Raw genomic sequence first — 17,368 nt, forward strand, 5'->3', positions numbered from 1 at the left:
CGCGTGTACTTGGCAGATTTGGTTTGCACATTCGTAGAGTTCACTACCAAAGATTTGTGTGTGTGTAGTGGGCTTACACTCAGGGCCTGGGCGCTCTCCCTGAGCTTTTTCATTCAAAGCTAATGTTCTAGCACTTGAGCCACAGCTTCACTTTCAAAGATCTGTTTTCTATCTATCACGGTGAAAAAGCCACTGGGCCCAGCTAAGCCCTGTCTAGTCCTGACTCCTGCATTAGCAATCTCTGCTCCAACTCGAAACTTTCCCTAAATTCCTACTTAGCCTAACTTCCACCAATTCCAAAAATCACAGCTCCCAGGTTCTGGTCATCTGACCCCACCTCTCTTCCTAAACAATTAGGATGGAGCTGTTTGATTTTCCTCCATTCCCCACCCTTAAGGCTGGAAGCTATCATCACAGCCAGAAGAGGCATTAATAAAATGCTTAAAACATGAATCTAGGCTCCCAGCTCTGGTAATCTGTTTGAAGCTTTTATCCCAGAGCTCCCTATAAGTGAGACCACCTAAAGTTGGCTGCATGATGCCCATACCGAGTGGGTGACCCTCCACTGGGCACTTTCCCAGTCTACACTGTTTATTTCTTCCCTGGCCACTGGTGCAGGGCTTGGCTCAGTTCTGGGGACACACGAAAAGGATCATAGCCAGTCCTTACTCTGGGGAATCTCTCATTCAGCCCCATTGCTGAGATTACAGGCACCCCATCAAGCAGGAGAAACTGCTCTGATTGGTCCCTTCAGCCTGAAATATATAGTTCCTTGGGTCATTAGAAAGGGCAGCCAGGAAACACATCCCAGGAAAGACAGATTTTTGAGGAATGACGGGAGATCCACAAGATGGCACCGGGGAATGGGGGGTGGAGAGTTGGGGGGGGGGCAGAGTTTGAGGAAATCCAGCAAAAAGCCAGCAAGACTGGATTTTGGAAATGAGGTCATATAGCAGAAATCACACAGAGGTTTAGCAGACAGCCTGGCTTTCACTACTTCATCCTGAACTTCCCCAAGCTTTCTGACTCTATCCCAGGGACCTGGGGGCTCTCTGAGACTTTCCAGGACACAGCTACAATAGAGAACGATAAGCCAGCATCTATTAGTTCTATGCAGAACTGAGCTGTTGAAAGCCCCCACACACCTCCTTCTCTGCTTCCAACTGCTTGCCCACAGCAGCATGGAGCAGAAAAGCTTGTGTACCAATCAAGGTACAGAATGATACTGAATTTTCCTACTATTCCTTAAGACCCTCTACTGACCCAGCTTCACTGCTAATCCATAAACTGATTTGACTTGTCTTTTTAAAAATTCCACATACACTGAACGGCATAGGGCATCTGACCTATTATGTCTGAATATTTTTAGCATCATGTTTTGTGTTGCTAATTTTCTGCTCTGTAGTCCCACTTTCACAGATGATGACGTGTATGCTCAGCCTGAGCCAAAGTTTGCTGTCAAATAGAATAAGGTCTTGGGTCACAATTCTCCAATAGTTGATGTGGTGGGTCACTGTCTTACTTGTTTTTTATATACTGTTTTTGTTTTACATATATTCCAAAGAAATGGTATGGTTATTTTTTGTCTATATTCTCGCTTGGCTTTTTCACTCAATATTGGGGTTTTACCACTTGAGCCACACCTCCACTTCCAGCTTTTTTGTATATCTTTGCTAGTTCTGGTGCTTGAGCTCAGGACCTGGGCACTGTCCCCGAGCTTTTTTCTTTAATTATTGTGAAAATACTGTACAGAGGGGTTACAATTTGTCCCTGAGCTTTTGTGCTCAAAGCAAGTGCTCTAATCACTTGAGCCACAGCACCACTTCTGCCTTTTATTTTGGTGGTTAATTGGAGATAAGAGTCTCACAGACTTTCCTGCCTGGGCTGGCTTTGAACCATGATCCTCAGATTTCAGCCTCCTGAATAGCTAGGGTTACAGGCATGAGCACCAGCTCCCGGCTCACACCAGGGATAATTTTGCCATTCTGGGGCTCACTTCCAGTCCCACAGAGAGAACAGGAGATGATGAGGATGGATACAGGCGAGTGAGAGAAGATGGAACATTCTGGGATGGCAAATTTCCCCTCCCTCCATTTCTGGCTTGGAGATTGGAGGGTCAGAAGACAAAACAGAGTCTGCCTTGGAGAGGCCAGAGGAGCTTAGTCTGGGGAGCAGAGTTGGAGGCCAGAAAGGCCATCTCCAAGTGTCCCCCCAAACACCCCCCCAGTGACCTCAGGGGCTGAATCAGCAAGTCATAGAGACCTCAGGGCCAAGTCAGAGTTTCCTGGATGCCATGACCTCCTATCACCCTGCTTTCCAAGGAAATGGCCTTGAGATAGGGCATCCTGCCTTTCCAGTCTCCTAGCTCCCTCCTCCCGGCCCCAGGAAAGCCCCTCAGATCCCTAAAAACTTCTTCCCAGGAAGACTGAGGCCTGTGGGGGAAGCGGTTGGGCCTCTCCAAGGTAGGAGTGGGACACATTCTCTTCCAGCCCCTTTCCCATTGGGCTCCTACCCTGTCCATCATGATGGCCCAGACTCTAGCCTCTCCTGAATTGCAGATGACTGGAATGGATGGGGTTTTTTGAGGACATGGAGAGAAAGCCCAGAGTGTGAAGCCTGTGTTGGCTACTGGCTTTGTGAGCTTGGGCACTTGACTTTGCCTCTCTGGGCATCAGTTTTCACATCTTTCAAATAGGCATGAAAGTAACAGTACCAAGCTGGATACTGATGCTCACACCTGTAATCATAGTTATTCAGGAGCAGATCTTAGGATTGTGGTTCCAAGACAGCCTGGACAAGAAAGTCCATGAGTCTTACTGCCAATTAACCACCAAAAAGCTGGAAGTGCAGCTGTGGTTTGAGTGATAGAGCACCAGCCTTAAGTGATAAAGCTTAGAGACAGCACCCAGACCCTGAATTCAAGCCCCAATATGGGCATACATCCAAAAGAGTGTTTACCGTGGCTAGGCTCTGGGCCATGGGCTGGGGACATGGTGGTAACCCCACAGTCCTGGAGCTCATGTCTTGGTAGAGGACAGGCAATGAATACACAATCAAACCAAATGTGTTCACACTTGAGGCCAAGACAGGATCATCCCTCAAACCCAGGAGATCCAAGTGTCTGTATAACACAAAAGGACCCTATCTCAAAAAGGAGGAGGGGTGGTGGGGGGGGAACGGAAGGAAGGAAGGAAGGAAGGAAAGAAGGAAGGAAGGAAGGAAAGAAGGAAGGAAGGAAGGGAAAGAAAGAAAGAAAGAGAAAGGGAGAGAAGAAGGAAAGAGTGAGTGAAGGAAGGAAGGAAAGAGGGAAGGAGGGAGGGAGAGAGGGACAGAGAAGGGGAGGAAGGGAAGGAAAGGAAAAGGACAGAAAAGAGAAGGGAAGGGACAGGAAGGTGCTTAGGGCACGGTAGAGCTCAGAGGTAGAGTACTTGCTTAGCATGCACAACACCACAAAAAAAAATAAAAATAAAAATAAAACAACCACAAAACCCCCTTTATGGGAGATTTATGCTTACTTATACATGAGGAAGCTGAAGCCTAGAGAAGGTTAAAAAAATCACCCTTCAGGTAAAGGAGTGCAGCTGGGACCCCACAACCTTCCCTTATCCACACCTACCCCCAATGAAGCAGTGGCCAGGTATGTCCAGCAAGGGGCAGCATCCACATTGTCCTGGCTGACCCAGGAAGCTCTGGAATTGAACAGCCGGACTGAACTTGAAAAGTCACACAACCCGCAAAGGGCCAAGAGCCCAGATCCTTTGGAAGTGGGCTCTTGGCCTCCTGGGTCCTGCAGGATGGGGTCTGGGTCCTGACATAGAAAGATGGCTCATGGTCTGTGAGAGAGGATAAAAACCCAAACTCTGGGACTGGGAATGTAGTTTAGTGGTAGAGTGCTTTTGCCTAGCATGCATGAAACCCCAGGTTCGATACCTCAGTACCACACAGAGAGAGAGAGAGAGACAGAGAGAGAGAGAGAGAGAGAGAGACAGAGAGAGGGAGACAGAGAGAGAGAGACAGAGACAGAGAGAGAGAGAAAGAGAGCGAGAGAGCGAGAGAGAGAGAGAGAGACAGAGAGAGAGAGAGAGAAAGAAAGAGAGAGAGAGAGAGAGAGAGAGAGAGAGAGAGAAAGCCGGAAGTGGCGCTGTGGCTCAAGTTTGCCTTGAGCAAAAGGAGCTCAGGGATAGTGCTCAGGTCCTGAGTTCAAGCTCCAGGACCGGCCCAAAACACCAAACTCTGGCTTCCTGTATCTTCCTAGAGTTTAGAATCCAGGATTTCTGGGGTGCCCAGTTCTGGGAAAGGTCACCATACAATAGTGCATAATCTTGTATAACAAAATCCCAGAATCTCCTAGCCCAGCCCTAAGCTGACCTGAGGAGCCCCAGCTGGGCCCCTTACTGCCTTGTCTCTGGGGCCTGAGAGAGGCAGAGAGGGAGTGGGAAAGGGGGCCTGAGATACCATCTTGGGGAGCCCTGCAAAGCGTAGGGTATGGAAAAGCCCACCTCTGGGTACCACTGCTGAGACTCTGCCAAAAATAGCAGTCATTCTTGGCTGAGTGCCTGCGGCTCATGCCTGTCATCCTAACTACTCAGAAGGTTGAGATCTGAAGATCAGGGTTCAAAGCCAGCCTAGGCAGAAAAAGTCTGAGAGACTCATCTCCAATTAATAACCAGAAAATCAGAAGTGGAGCTATGGCTCCAGTGGTAGACCAGCAGCCTTGAGCAAAAGAAGCTTAGGGACAGCACCATGGCCCTGAGTTCAAGCCCCAGGACCACTACGTGAACATGTACATACACACACACACACACACACACACACACACACACACACACACACACACACACGTGCACAAATCAGTCCCTCAGCCAGCATCTCCCTACCTCACCCCAATAAATAAACAAAAACAGGCTTGGACTCCAGGAAGGCAAAAGTACAGATCTGATCTCTTCCCTCTTCCTGTTGACCTTCTTTTGAAGGGGGTGAAACTGGGGGGGGGGGGGGCACGGAGGAGTGCATGTAGCTATGAGGTCAGGAACACACCCTTCTGGCCCTTTTAGGAAGGGAGCACAGCTTTGGGCTGGGTAAAGAGAACCCAAAAACCCTACGGACCAAGAAGAGCTGCCTGAGCCAACCTCAGTGGTTGAAGAGGCTTTGGCACAAACTGGCACTCCAAGCTGAAGAGAGTTGGAGCTTTGAGCCTGGAGGAGAAGGGAGCCATGGGAGGTTGTATGCAGGAGGAACTATGATCTTCCTACCTCTGCCACCTGAGTAGCTGGGATTACAGGCATGCACTACCAAGTTCCACTTTCTGTTGGTGCTCTTATAGCAGCTGCCTCTGTGTGTGTGTGTGTGTGTGTGTGTGTGTTGGGGAGGCCCTGCACTCCACACACTGCTGAAGCATAGCAGTCCTCACGTGAGCCCCAACTTAATTCTTCAGAATTCACACTTCCTCCTTGTGCTAGGTCCCGGAGGGGTTGTGAGTTTTCAGGAATCCTCCAGGGACAAGCTGCCCAGCACACGTGAGCATCCTGGGAGGCCACTCCAGTGCCCTCCTCTGAAGGAGAAACTGAGGCCTGAGGGCCACTGGGGTTGCTGAAGCTACAACGTTGAAGGCTGGGGTCAGACCACAGGGCTATTGGCCTTTGGTATAGACAATCCCCTAGTTGGCTTGGGATATGTGGGAGAGGGAGTGTTCTGTGTTATGAACCCTTTAAAAGGATGAAAACACAAGTAGCCTGTCTTTCTCTCTCACCTCCTAGCCAACCTAGATTTCTGCAAGATCCTGTCTAAACAAGCCTCTTCCCCAGCCCTAAAACTACCTCCCACCACCTAAAAACAGCCTACACATTTATGGGATGGACAGTTTCGTCTTCATGCAACTCCACAAATGGACCCAAGGTCATCATTTAAGTGAAAAAAACGTAGGACTCCACTCACAGGAAGCGCCTAATTATGAGACCCACAAACCGGAAGTAGATCCACAGAGACGGGAAGTGGAGATAGGAAGTAGGATGACAGGTCCCCAGGGTCTAGAGAAGGAGTTAGTATTAAATGGGGTCAAAACTTCAATGTGAGGGACATTGAAAGTTCTGGAAATGCAGGGTGGGGATGGCTGCAGCCATATCAGTGGGCTCAGTGTATTGAATTATAGCCTCGTATATGGGAATGATGACTGTTTATTTTGTGTTTTACCATAGTCTAAACAAGACAGAACACAAATGGACCTCCATTTCTTCCTCTGCACCTGTGAATTCTCCTTGCCAGCCATGGATGTGTGTCTGTCTGTGCCGATCCTAGGACTTAAACTCAGGGCCTGGGTGCTGTCCCTAGGCTTTTGTGCTCAAGGCTAGCACTCTACCACTTAATTGGAGATGAGAGTCTCATGGACTTTCCTACGCTGGTGGGCTTTGAACTGCAGTCCTCGGATCACAGCCTCCTGAATAGCTAGGATTACAGGTGTGAGCCACTGGCACCCCTCCAGGAATAGATTTTAACCAAGAAGGGGTGAGGAGAAACAGTACTCAAAATCCTTACGGTGCATAGGACAGTCCCCTGATAAGAAATCATCTCCCAGAAGCCAAGATGAGACATTCACATTTAATTATACCTCCTCCTGGAAGCCCCACTGGATTTGAGGTGTATCTGTCATTCCCAGCACCCCCCCCCCAACAACAACAACCACCATGCGCAAATTTTTAAACACCAAGACAATTTGAACAGATGGGAGGGGAGAGCCCAGGACTGTGATGGGTAGGGGTTGGGGGTCAGGACAGGGTTCAATTCCTTTGTCCCCTTTCCACAGCTGGGATTCCAGCTGGCTCCTGGTGAGTCTGAATCTAGAATGCTTTTGGTAAGCCAGGCCCTTCCCAGGCCCCCATCCCTCCCCTCCCAACTCTGGGTTCCTCCCAGCCTGAAAGGAGAACCAACACACTCAGACCTGGCGCCACATCCACCCTGCTTCCTGTTGTCCCCTGAAGGGTACAAGAGATGTAGGTTGAGGACACAGGAGGGAAGAGGGTAGTGTGACTGGATCCCCAGGGACTCCAAACAAAGCATGATCCTCTCTGAGAGAAGTCAGGGCAGGTCGGGAAGGGGTTCATGTCTTTCCCTCTCCATCCCCCAGGGTAGCTGTAGGCTGAGACATCAGATCTTGCCAGGCGCTAAGAAGCTCAGAAACAGCAACTTCTTCCGGGTCCCATCTCATGCCCTTAAAATATCTTCCTCCTTTCTGGGTGGTGCTGGTGGCTCATGCTTGTAATCTCAGCTACTCAGGAGGTTGAGATCTGAAGATCGTGGTTCAAAACCAGCCTGGGGCTGGAAAGTCCATGAAGCGCTTATCTCTGTGAACCACCAGACAAGCTGGAAGTGGAGCTGTGGCTCAACTTGCGTGCATGAGCGCGTGCACGTGCACCCATGCATGCACGCACGCATGCACGCGCACACACACACACATACACACACACACACACACACACATCTTAGCCAGTAGCTCATACCTGTAATCCTAGCTACTCAGGAGGCTGAGATCTGAGAATCGTGATTTGAAACTCGCCCAGGCAGGAAAGTCCATGAAACTCTTATCTCCAATTAATCACAGGAAAAAGCCAGAAGTGGTGCTGTGGCTCTAGTGGTAGAGCACTAACCTTGAGCAAAAAGGGGCTCGGGGACAGTGCCCAGGCCCTGAATTTCAGCCCCAGGACCAAAAAATAAAAATAAAAATCCTCCTCTTTCTTCCTATGTCTCTGTCTCTAGGATGACTGACCATACACTTGGAAACCCCAGGGAAGGCCTGCACACCCCATTTCCTGACCCTCCCTCATTTCACCCATCAGTAACTTGATGACCTGTTACCTCTCACACCCACCTCTCCCCTCAGCCACCGCCCCAGTTCATCTTCTCCACACCTGAGCCAGGTTAACAGTCCCTTCTCAAGGCTCCTCCCATCTGCCTGCGCCCTGAGACAGCCTCTTTCCTGACCCGCATGCCCACTGGACCCCCAACACAGCCCCCCTCACGAGACCAAGACCCCCTGATGCAGAAGAAGTTCCCTCCCTTAAACACCTTAGCCAGGGCACTGGCACTCATGCCTATACTCCTAGCTACTCAGGAGGCTGAGATCTGAGGATCACAGTTCAAAGCCAGCGCAGGAAGAAAAGTCCCTGTGAGACTCTCATCTACAGTAAACGCCAGAAAGCCGGAAGTGGCTCAAAGCTGTGGCTCAAAGTGGTAGAGCACTAGCCTTGAGCTGAAGAGCTGAGGGACAGTGCCCAGACCCTGAGTTCCAGCCCCCAGGACTGGCAAAAAATACACCACCACCTCATTCTCTGCCCCCATCCTGAAATCTACCCCCCTCTCCTCCTTACTGTCCCCTTACCAGCCACTTGTCTAGCTGTGTCCTGGCCTTGACCTCCTTCCTTAGCCCAGAGCAGGCTGAGGTCCACAGCTAGGGACCGTGACCTCATTTACTCAATAGACACGTACGGAGGGCTTGTGGGAAGGGCAGCGTGGGCCTGCTGTCCTAACCAGGAGCACACCATCAGGGACACATCCCAGCCTGGTCACTCTGCCTTCATGCAGACAGACATCCAACCCCAGTGGATGGCCATGTCCAGCCCGTTCCTCCCCCCAACAAAGAACCAGAGACAATATTTTCTGTGTGTGCCAGTTCCAGGACTTGAACTCAGAGCCTGTGTGCGGCTATCCCTGAGCTTTTTCACTCAAGGCTGGAGCTCTACTATTTGAGCCACAGCACCCCGCTTCTGGCTTTCTTGGTGGTTCATTGGAGAAAAGCATTTCACACAACTTTCCTGCCTGGATTGGCTCTGAACTGTGATCCTCAGAATTTCAGCCTCCTGAGTGGCTAGGATGACAGGCTTGAGCCGTTGGTGCCCAGCTCAGGGACAAATCTGAGGAAGAGCACAGTAGACAAAATATCGTGAAAGTAGCCTGGTTAGCTGCCTCACCCAGACTGCCTGGGTTCAAATCTCAGCCCTACTTGTTTATGTGCTGTGTAGCCTTGGGTAAGTTCCTTCACCTCTCTGAGCTACAAATTCTTGGTCCAGACTTTGTTCACCAAAGCAGGGACTCCCAGGATATTCTAAAATATAAATGTTTTAATCCTGTAAGACACTCGCTACGCATGGTTCCTAGCCCTATGTTGCTTCTAAATTAAACAATACCATATTTAACCTGAAAAAGTTACCACACTCAACTTTGATTCAGTCTTTGTTCGGCCATTTCCTTCCTTCAGCTTTTGGGAGGGTCCGCATGGCTGGGTCTCAAGCAGTGTGATCACCTGAGCACAGAAGGTAATTATAGCCTGGACTTCCCCAGGTTCTAGGGAGCACCAGAAAAGAACTGTGGCAAGCCCATAATTGGGTCTGTGAAAATAAAAATCAACAGTGAAGAGAGAACCCTCTCCTGTTGCTAAAATCTGGCCCCTGCTCACCTCTCTGATTGTGCCTAACTCACCAGGAGGACACTTCGAATTCGCGTGAGTGTGACTCTGTGTGTATGTCTGTGTGTCTGTGTGTGTAGCTGTCTGTAAGAGACATTGGAGGGTCCTTGAGAGAAACAAGCACAAGCTGAGCATGATAGCTCACACCTGTAATCTCAGCTACTCAGGACAGGGATATCGGGAGGATGGAGGTCAACCTGGAAAGGGGGGGGGATTATTGAGACCCTATCTCAGCCAATAAAAAAAAAGCCTGGGCTCCATAGGTCATACCTGTAGTCCCAGATGTTGGGGAGGAGGGTATAAATGAAAGGATTGTGGTCCAGGCAAAAGGTGCATGATCATATATTTTTACAAGAATAACAATAAGATCAAAAGGATTCGAATGCCTACCTAGCAAACAAAAGGCCCTGAGTTCAAAGCCAGTATCTGCAGCCTCTTGATGGTTGAGTGTAGAAGGGAGAATATCTGGGATTTGAATCTGCCACTATGCCCAAACTCAAATCGTAATCCCCACATCCTGAGTAGCTGGGATTACAGGTATGACACACTGTGTCAGGCTCTCTCCATGTCTGTGTGTGTGTGTGTGTGTGTGTGTGTGTGTGTGTGTGTGTGTGTGTGTGTGAGTACTGGGACCTGAACTCAGAGCCTTAAGCACTCCCTTGGCTTCTTCACCCAAGGCTGGTGCTCTACCACTTGATCCATGCCTCCATCCAGCTCTTTCGCTCATTAATTGGGGATAAAATTCTCTCTGATTTATCTTCCAGACTGGCAGTGCTTAGATGCTGTCCTGTTCTTGCAGCTAGAGTCTGGCTCCTGACCCTGGCCCCGTTTTAAAACCCAGATCCTCGCTGTATCTGTGACAGGCAAATTGATTGGAAGGCACAGAACAAGGATGGCCATAGAGGAGAATCAGTACTCAGGTGGGGAGATTTTCAGAGACTAGTCGTGGCAAAAACAAAGACTCTTGCCTTCTAATTTCACCTGGGAGAAAAAGGAGGAGTCCCCCAGTCCCTACTAGCCAGGAGAGGAGGGTGAATTGTGTGGGTGTGGGGGGGGTGTGGGTGTGGGTGTGGGTGTGGGTGGGTGTGGGTGCGTGTGCTAGTCCTGTAGCTTGAACTCAGGGCCTGGGCACTGTCTCTCAGCTTTTGTGCTCAAGGCTCGAACTCTACCACTTGAGCCACAGCTCCATTTCCAGCTTTTGGGTGGATCATTGGAGATAAGAGTCTCATGGACTTCCTGCCTGGGCTGACTTTGAACTTAGATCTTCAGATCTCAGCCTCCTGAGTAGCTAGGATGACAGGTGTGAGCCACCAGTGCCCCATTGAATTTTTTCTTTTATTTATTTTTTTATACAGCAATTCTAGGACGTGAACTCTGAGCCTGGGCTCTGTCCCTAAGCTTTTGTGCCCAAGGCTAGCACTCTACCACTTGAGCCACAGCTCCGCTTTTGACTTTTTTTTTTGTTTTTTTTTTGGGTCCGGTTGTGGGGCCTGAACTCTGGGCCTGGGCGCTGTCCCTCAGCTCTTCAGCTCAAGGCTAGCGTTCTACCACTTGAGCCAGTGGCGCCACTTCCGGCTTTTTTCTTTTTGCTTATGTGGTGCTGAGGAATCGAACCCAGGGCCTCAGGCATGCAAGGCAAGCGCTCTACCACTGAGCCACCTTCCCAGTCTGCTTTTGACTTTTTGCTAGCTAATTGGGGAGATAAGTCTCATGGACTTTCCTGCCCCATGTGGTTTTGAACCCTCAGAGATCAGGAAATTTTAAGAAATACCCACAAGGTGGAGAGAGCCCTTGATGGCCTGGTCCTCAGCCAAGCAGGAGAGGGAAGCTGGGGAGCCCCTCCCCCTGGGACTCCCTCCCCATGAAATGCAGCCCCGCCCGGCAGCTGGGAACCCCATAAAATAGGCAGTAGATTAGGAACCTGCACAAGTGCAACTCAGCAGGATGGAACCTCAAAGCCAAGGTGAGGGCAGGGATGGAGGCCCCTTAGTGTGGCACCAAGGTGGGGGAGAGGGGGAGCTTGGGGAGCCAGGTAGAGGGATTGAGGGGGGCTGGGGTCAGAAGGGACTGGAAAAGGAGAAGCTGCATTTCTGGAGATGAATCTGGTGCTTGTGGGGAGGGTGAGGAAGGGGGCTCAGCATTAAAGGAGAAATGATAGCTCCTCGCTCCTGGCCCCCATGTCTGAGTCTCTGGAAATGACCTGGACCCAGGCTGGACAGGCAGCAGAGGCTCAGAGATGTACAGACGCCCAGATAGATGGACGAAGGCAAGGCATGGTGGTAGAGGGGTCCCAGAGACAGAGAGACATGGAACCATAGAAGAGGTGGATAGAAGGAGCTGGGGGTCCAACTGAGGCCTCGACACCCCCCCACACCCCCATTTCCCCCCCTTCATCGGGACCCCTGGCAGGCTTTCAGGATGTTGGGACTCTTTGCATGAGAGCCCATCCATCCACTCATTCTCCCCCCTGTACCCCACATCCCCACCCCCTCCTGGCAGACGTGTTCGAACCTTCCAGAAAGCGCTGCTGCAGGCTGGGGACGCAGTTCGCGCTGTTTGTGCTGCTGACGGCGGCGCTGTGGGCAGGACTGATGACCCTGCTCCTTCTGTGGCGTGAGGACTCCCCCTTTTTCCCAGCACTCCCCCCTTCACCCCAGCACCCCCAAATCCACTGTGCCCTTCTGTCCCCCTGTCTCAAGCCCAAAGTCTTCATCTTGCCTCCCGACTTGAGTCTGGGGCGGGGAGTGGTTCCTTCCCTGTAGCGCCTCTCCCCCAACTCTGCCCAGCTTGGGGGTGAGGGGCATTTAACCCTTTCCTGGCTGCTCTCTTCCCCTCCCCTCCCCCTCGCAGACTGGGACACGGTGCGGAATCTGAAGCAGGTAGAAGACACTGCGGCCCAGAATGGTATGGAGAAGTCAAGATAGGGGTGGAGGGGGGGGATGGCTGTGGGGACACCCAATTCATATCCCCTTTCTGTCTCTGGTCACAACAGGGCTGCTCTCCACCCACGCCCCTTCCCTGCTCCAGGTCTATGTTCCCCATCTAGAAATGCTCCAGCCAGGCTGACTGCGTGTTCATTCATACATGCAAGATGACATGAGTAGCCCGATGTCAGTGGCTCACATTTGTAATCCCAGCTACTCAGGAGACTGAGATCTGTGGACTGTGGTTCAAAGTCAGCCTAGGCAGAAAAGTCCCAGAGACTCTTATCTCCAATAAATTACTCAAAAAGCCAGAGGTGGCGCTGGGGCTCAAGTGGTAGAGCTCTAGCCTTGAGCCCAAGAAGCTCAGGGACAGCACCCAGACTCTGAGTTCAAGCCCCAAGAACTCTTCCCCCGCCCCCCCCCCAAAGATAACTCAGCCCTCTGTTTCTTCCTCTGGAGGGGCATGACTAGGGTTTTGACTTAGGGGTCAATTGAGGCCAGTTAAGGTCAGTTAAGCCCCCAGATAAATTCCTGCTGCTCTTGACAACCTCAGGCTGTCATTTAGCCCTCCCTCCTTCTCCACAAGAAAGGGGGGGGGGGAGGGGGAGCTGGGAGTGTGGCTTAGTGGTAGAGTGCTTGCCTCGCATGCATGAAGCCCTGAGTTTGATTCCTCAGTACCATATACACAGAAAAAGCCAGAAGTGGTGCTGTGGTTCAAGTGGTAGAGTGCTAGCCTTGAGCAAAAGAAGCTCAGGGACAGTGCCTAGGCCCTGAGTTCAAGCCCCAGAACTGGCAAAAAAAAAAAAGTATGCAAAAATCAAGACCACTGGCAGCTCCTACTTGTAGTCTTAGCTACTCAGGAATCTGAGATCTGGAGGTTCATGGTTCAAAGCCAGCCTGGGCAGAAAAATCTGCAAGACTCCATCTCCAACTGAACCAGTAAAATGCTGGAATGGAAGGATGGCTCAGGTGCAAGAGCACCAGCCATGAACAAGAAAGCCAAGTGAGAGCATGAGGCCCTGAATTCAAGCTCAACACTGGCACCAAAACAAAACAAAACAATGATATTGTGGCAAAAGCCCCTTGGGGGCTGGGATGTGTGGGGTTCAAGGGTCTCTTTTTGGCTTTCTCCCTCTACCCCAGTCTCTCTAGTTTCCAAGGACTTGCAAAAATATCAGAGTGATCAGATGGCCCAAAAGTTGCAAGGTGAGCCACCAGTGGTTGGGGTCTGGGAAGGCCCGCTGTGCCCCCCCCATGTCCCCACACTTCCATCAGCCTAAGCAGCAGCAGAAGAGGGCAAAGGGTGTGTGGGGATGGGAGGGGGTCTTCGAGTCCCTGTGTATGGTTGGTTTCCTGCAAACAGCTGTTCACCTGGAACAGAACGTGCAAGCACTCCAAGCTGAACAGAAGCAAATGAAATCGCAGGGTGAGACCCAGAGGGACTGCCCAGGAGGGAGGCTGGGGCCCCGGTAGGGGAACCCTCCAGCACCCCCCTCCCATAGTCCCCATCTTTAAGACCAGCTCTTCCTCCTCCTCGCACTGGTCAGACTCCCATCTGGTCGGGAATCTACAGAGAATGCAAGAGGATCTGACCCAAGCCAAATCCTTGAGTAAGGCCTGGGAGGGGCTGGAGTGGGGAGGGGGAGGTTGGAGGGAGGACCCAACAGGAGGACTCTGAGCACTCACCCTGTGCCTCACCCCACCCCCACCCCCGCCCCAGGCTTGAATGAGAGGCGCACTGTCTCCGACTTGCTGGAGAAACTCCAGGAAGAGGTGGCGAAGCTGTGGGTGAAGATCAGGATGGCAAATGGTGAGTGTGGGGGATGGGGCAGGCCCACATGGGCTTGTGTGCGATCGCACGCGTGCGTGGGTGCACCAGGCAGCATGGATTGGGAGCCCGGTGAGGACTCAGGGGGCATGTGTGGATGATGCAGGTGTGTCTCTGTTTATGACAAGACAGAAGGGGGTGTATACAGAATGCTCTTTCTAAGCCAGATGTTAGTGGCTCACGCCTTAAACCTAGCTGCTCTTAAACCAAGCTGCTCAGGAAGCTGAGATCTGGAGGATGGCAGTTCAAGGTCCACCCCAGGCAGAAAAGCCTGACTCTTCTCTCTGGCAAAAAGCCGGACTGGAGATGTGGCAGGCACCACCCCTAGCAAGAGTTTAAACCTACTCTCCCAAGGGATGCTTTTCCTGATGCCAACTGCTCCCTCAGCCAATGGGGGAGCAGCGGGGGGAGGGGGTGGAATACCTCAGCCACAGCCCCACCGAGGGCTGCTGTGTGTGGCTGAGATCCTGGAGGGATTTTTGTTGTTGTTGTTGTTACAGGTGTGAGGTGGTATGTGTGTGTATGTGCCAGACCTGGGCCTTGAACTCAGGGCCTGAGCACTGTCGCTGAGCTTTTGTGTGCAAGGCTAGCGCTCTACCACTTTGACACACAGTTCCACTTCCAATATTTTGGTGGTTCATTGGAAGTAAGAGTCTCATGGACTTTCCTGCCTGGGCTGGCCTCAAACTGTGATCCTCAGATCTCAGCCTCCTGAGTAGCTAGGATGACAGGCGAGAGCCACCTGTGCCCGGCAGTCCTGATGTTTTTGGGGGGAGTCAAATGGGGTGCAGGAAGTACTACTAAGAGATGGTGAGGTGGCTGAGGGCTGCTTGGCATTTTTGGCTCTCTGTGGTGGTGGTGGTGGTGGTGATGCAGAGGTGATGGTTGGTAGTTGGTAACTGCCAATCCTGGGGTTGGGATGGTGCTGGTGGCTGAGATGGTCTCACTAGGAACTGACCGGAGGTGACCAAGTTCAAGGCTGAGGGAAGTCAGTTGTTGGTGGGGGTGGGGGGTGAGTTTGGTTTCAACCCAGACCCACAAGGGCCTCTAGAGACGACACCAGACCCCACCTTGCCCCCTCTGCCACCCCAGTGTCTCTTTGAATCTCTCCCCCCCCATGGAACCCCAGGCTCCACGTGCAACACATGCCCCGAGGGGTGGCTCAATTTCCAACAGAAGTGCTACTATTTTGGTGAGGGTACCAAACGGTGGCTCCAGGCCCGATTTGCCTGCAGTGACCTGGAAGGGCGGCTCGTCAGCATCCACAGCCAGGAGGAACAGGTGGCCTGGGCTCTGGAGACCGTGGGCAGCGGGGCAGGGGAGAGGATGGGAGGGACTCAGCCCTGACCCCCTCTCCCCCACACACACATCCTGCAGGACTTCCTGAGCAAACATGTTAGCAAGGATGCCTGGATTGGCCTTCAGGACCTGGATGTGGAGGGCGAGTTCGTCTGGATGGATGGGAGCCCTGTGAGCTATAGGTGAGGAGGGGGGTCGTGTCTGGGGGAGGCAGAGGAGGCAGAGAAGCCATGGAGGAGGGTCTGGGGCTCGGAAGCCTGAGGAAGCAAGGCTGCAGGGAACACTGGGGTTGAGTATGGACCACTGGGGAGGTAGAGGCAATGAGTTCAGAAAGCTTCAAGCACACGCCAAAGGGGACTCCTGGGCTTTGGGGGACATGGGGTTCCGAAATGGGGGAGATCCAGGTAGACTAAGAAAGGAAAAGAGCCAGGTACTCGGGCTTATAAATCCTAGCACCTTAGGAGGCTGAGATCTAGAGGATCACAGTTTGAGGCCAGCCTGGACAGCAAAAAAGAAGTCAGTGAGAATCTTATCTCCAATTAACCAGCCAAAAGCCAGAAACGGAGGTGTGGCTCAAGTGGTAGAGTGCTAGCCTTGAGCAAAAGAGTTAAAGGGCAGTATGAAGGCCCTGATTTCAAGACCCAGTATCCAGTATCCTCAGAGCGCGCACACACACACACACACACACACACACACACACACACACACTGAAAGTTAAAAGAAGGAAAGGGCCGGTGGATGGGCTGAGGCTCTGAGGGCTGAGCCCATGACACAGAGAAAAGGCTCCTTGCCTGGTCCTTTGACCCAAGACTTTTATTCCAGCAACTGGCTTCAGGGGGAACCCAACAACGCAGGTTCGGACGAGGACTGTGTGATGATGCGGGGTTCCGGGCACTGGAACGACGCCTTCTGCCGCAGCCAGCTGGACACCTGGGTGTGCGAACGGCTGGCCACATGTGGACCGCCTGCCCTCCCCACCTCTGGGGCACCCACTCCCAGACACACCTCCTGACCTCCCTGTCTGCCCCCTCCTTGGCCCTGGGTACAGCCGGGCCTAGAGCCGGGCACTGAGGATTCCCCATGAAGGCCTGGACACCTCTTCACCCCTGCCCTCCTGTCCTGTCCCTGCCCCACACAGCCTGTCCCTTGCTCTTACCACCCTCCTCCCCCGTCCCCATCTTCAAGGGCTCAATGGATGCTGGCAGGCTGAGGCTCTGGTTGCCTGCAGCCAGTTTGTCTGGAGGCACTGACCCCCTTCAGGCCCTGAGGGGAGGGAAGAGGCTGGGTGGGCTCCAAGTCAGCCCACAGCCCTAAGGCACTGGGAGGGAAGCGGGGTGCAGGTCAGGATCGTAGGAGGCCCTGGTTGGCCTCTTTTGCCATTGCTCAAACCATCCTTGCCTCTTCTCCCCTTCCATGACACAGCTAAGTTCCTAGGAACAGCCTGGGCACAGCTGTCGGATGGCACTCAGAATCCTCTTCCTTCTCCACCTGCTGCCTGGTTTCCCTACCATGCTCACATCACCCGAACTGATTGGTCTTCTCTTCACTGCCTCAAGTGAAGTTTCCTTCTAGCTCAGAGAAAAGGCCAAAACGTCTTATACAACCCCTATGTGACTGCAGAATTACCTTCAATCCCACCTCTGCAAGTCCATCTCCCTTCCTCAAACATGTACACTTGCTCCTTGGGACCTTTGCACATGCTCCCCTATTGCTTGCTCTGTACATCATTGCGGGCAGAGGCCCATGCCAAGTAACTCCTCATCCTCTTTCCCCCATACTTTCTCACTATGGTACTTTTCTCCTCAAAACAAAGGAAAACCATTTGCTAGCCAGGTTTGGTGGCTCACATCAGCTGCACAGGAA

The 17,368-nt window shown here is 52.1% G+C and overlaps 1 protein-coding gene across 3 annotated transcripts; it reads left to right on the forward strand.

Annotated features, from left to right (window-relative positions):
* Positions 1-9,349: 9,349 nt before the first annotated feature.
* Fcer2 (Fc fragment of IgE receptor II) lies at positions 9,350-17,032 on the forward strand. 3 transcript variants are annotated; one of them, XM_042693704.1, is made up of 11 exons: positions 9,350-9,490; positions 10,219-10,374; positions 11,954-12,067; positions 12,305-12,358; positions 13,522-13,584; positions 13,742-13,804; positions 13,926-13,988; positions 14,099-14,188; positions 15,336-15,487; positions 15,584-15,687; positions 16,328-17,032. In XM_042693704.1, exons 2-11 carry the CDS (start codon positions 10,347-10,349, stop codon positions 16,515-16,517), a joined length of 921 nt encoding a protein of 306 aa, XP_042549638.1. In that variant the 5' UTR covers positions 9,350-9,490; positions 10,219-10,346; the 3' UTR covers positions 16,518-17,032. The 3 variants fall into 3 exon arrangements, with proteins under 3 accessions (XP_042549638.1, XP_042549639.1, XP_042549640.1); XM_042693705.1 differs by having other exon boundaries at positions 10,254-10,374; XM_042693706.1 differs by having other exon boundaries at positions 10,318-10,374.
* The last annotated feature ends 336 nt before the right edge of the window (positions 17,033-17,368 follow it).

This window comes from Dipodomys spectabilis, unplaced genomic scaffold (assembly GCF_019054845.1).
Source record: "Dipodomys spectabilis isolate Male_0828 unplaced genomic scaffold, ASM1905484v1 ptg000173l, whole genome shotgun sequence".
NCBI classification, from domain to species: Eukaryota; Metazoa; Chordata; class Mammalia; order Rodentia; family Heteromyidae; genus Dipodomys; species Dipodomys spectabilis.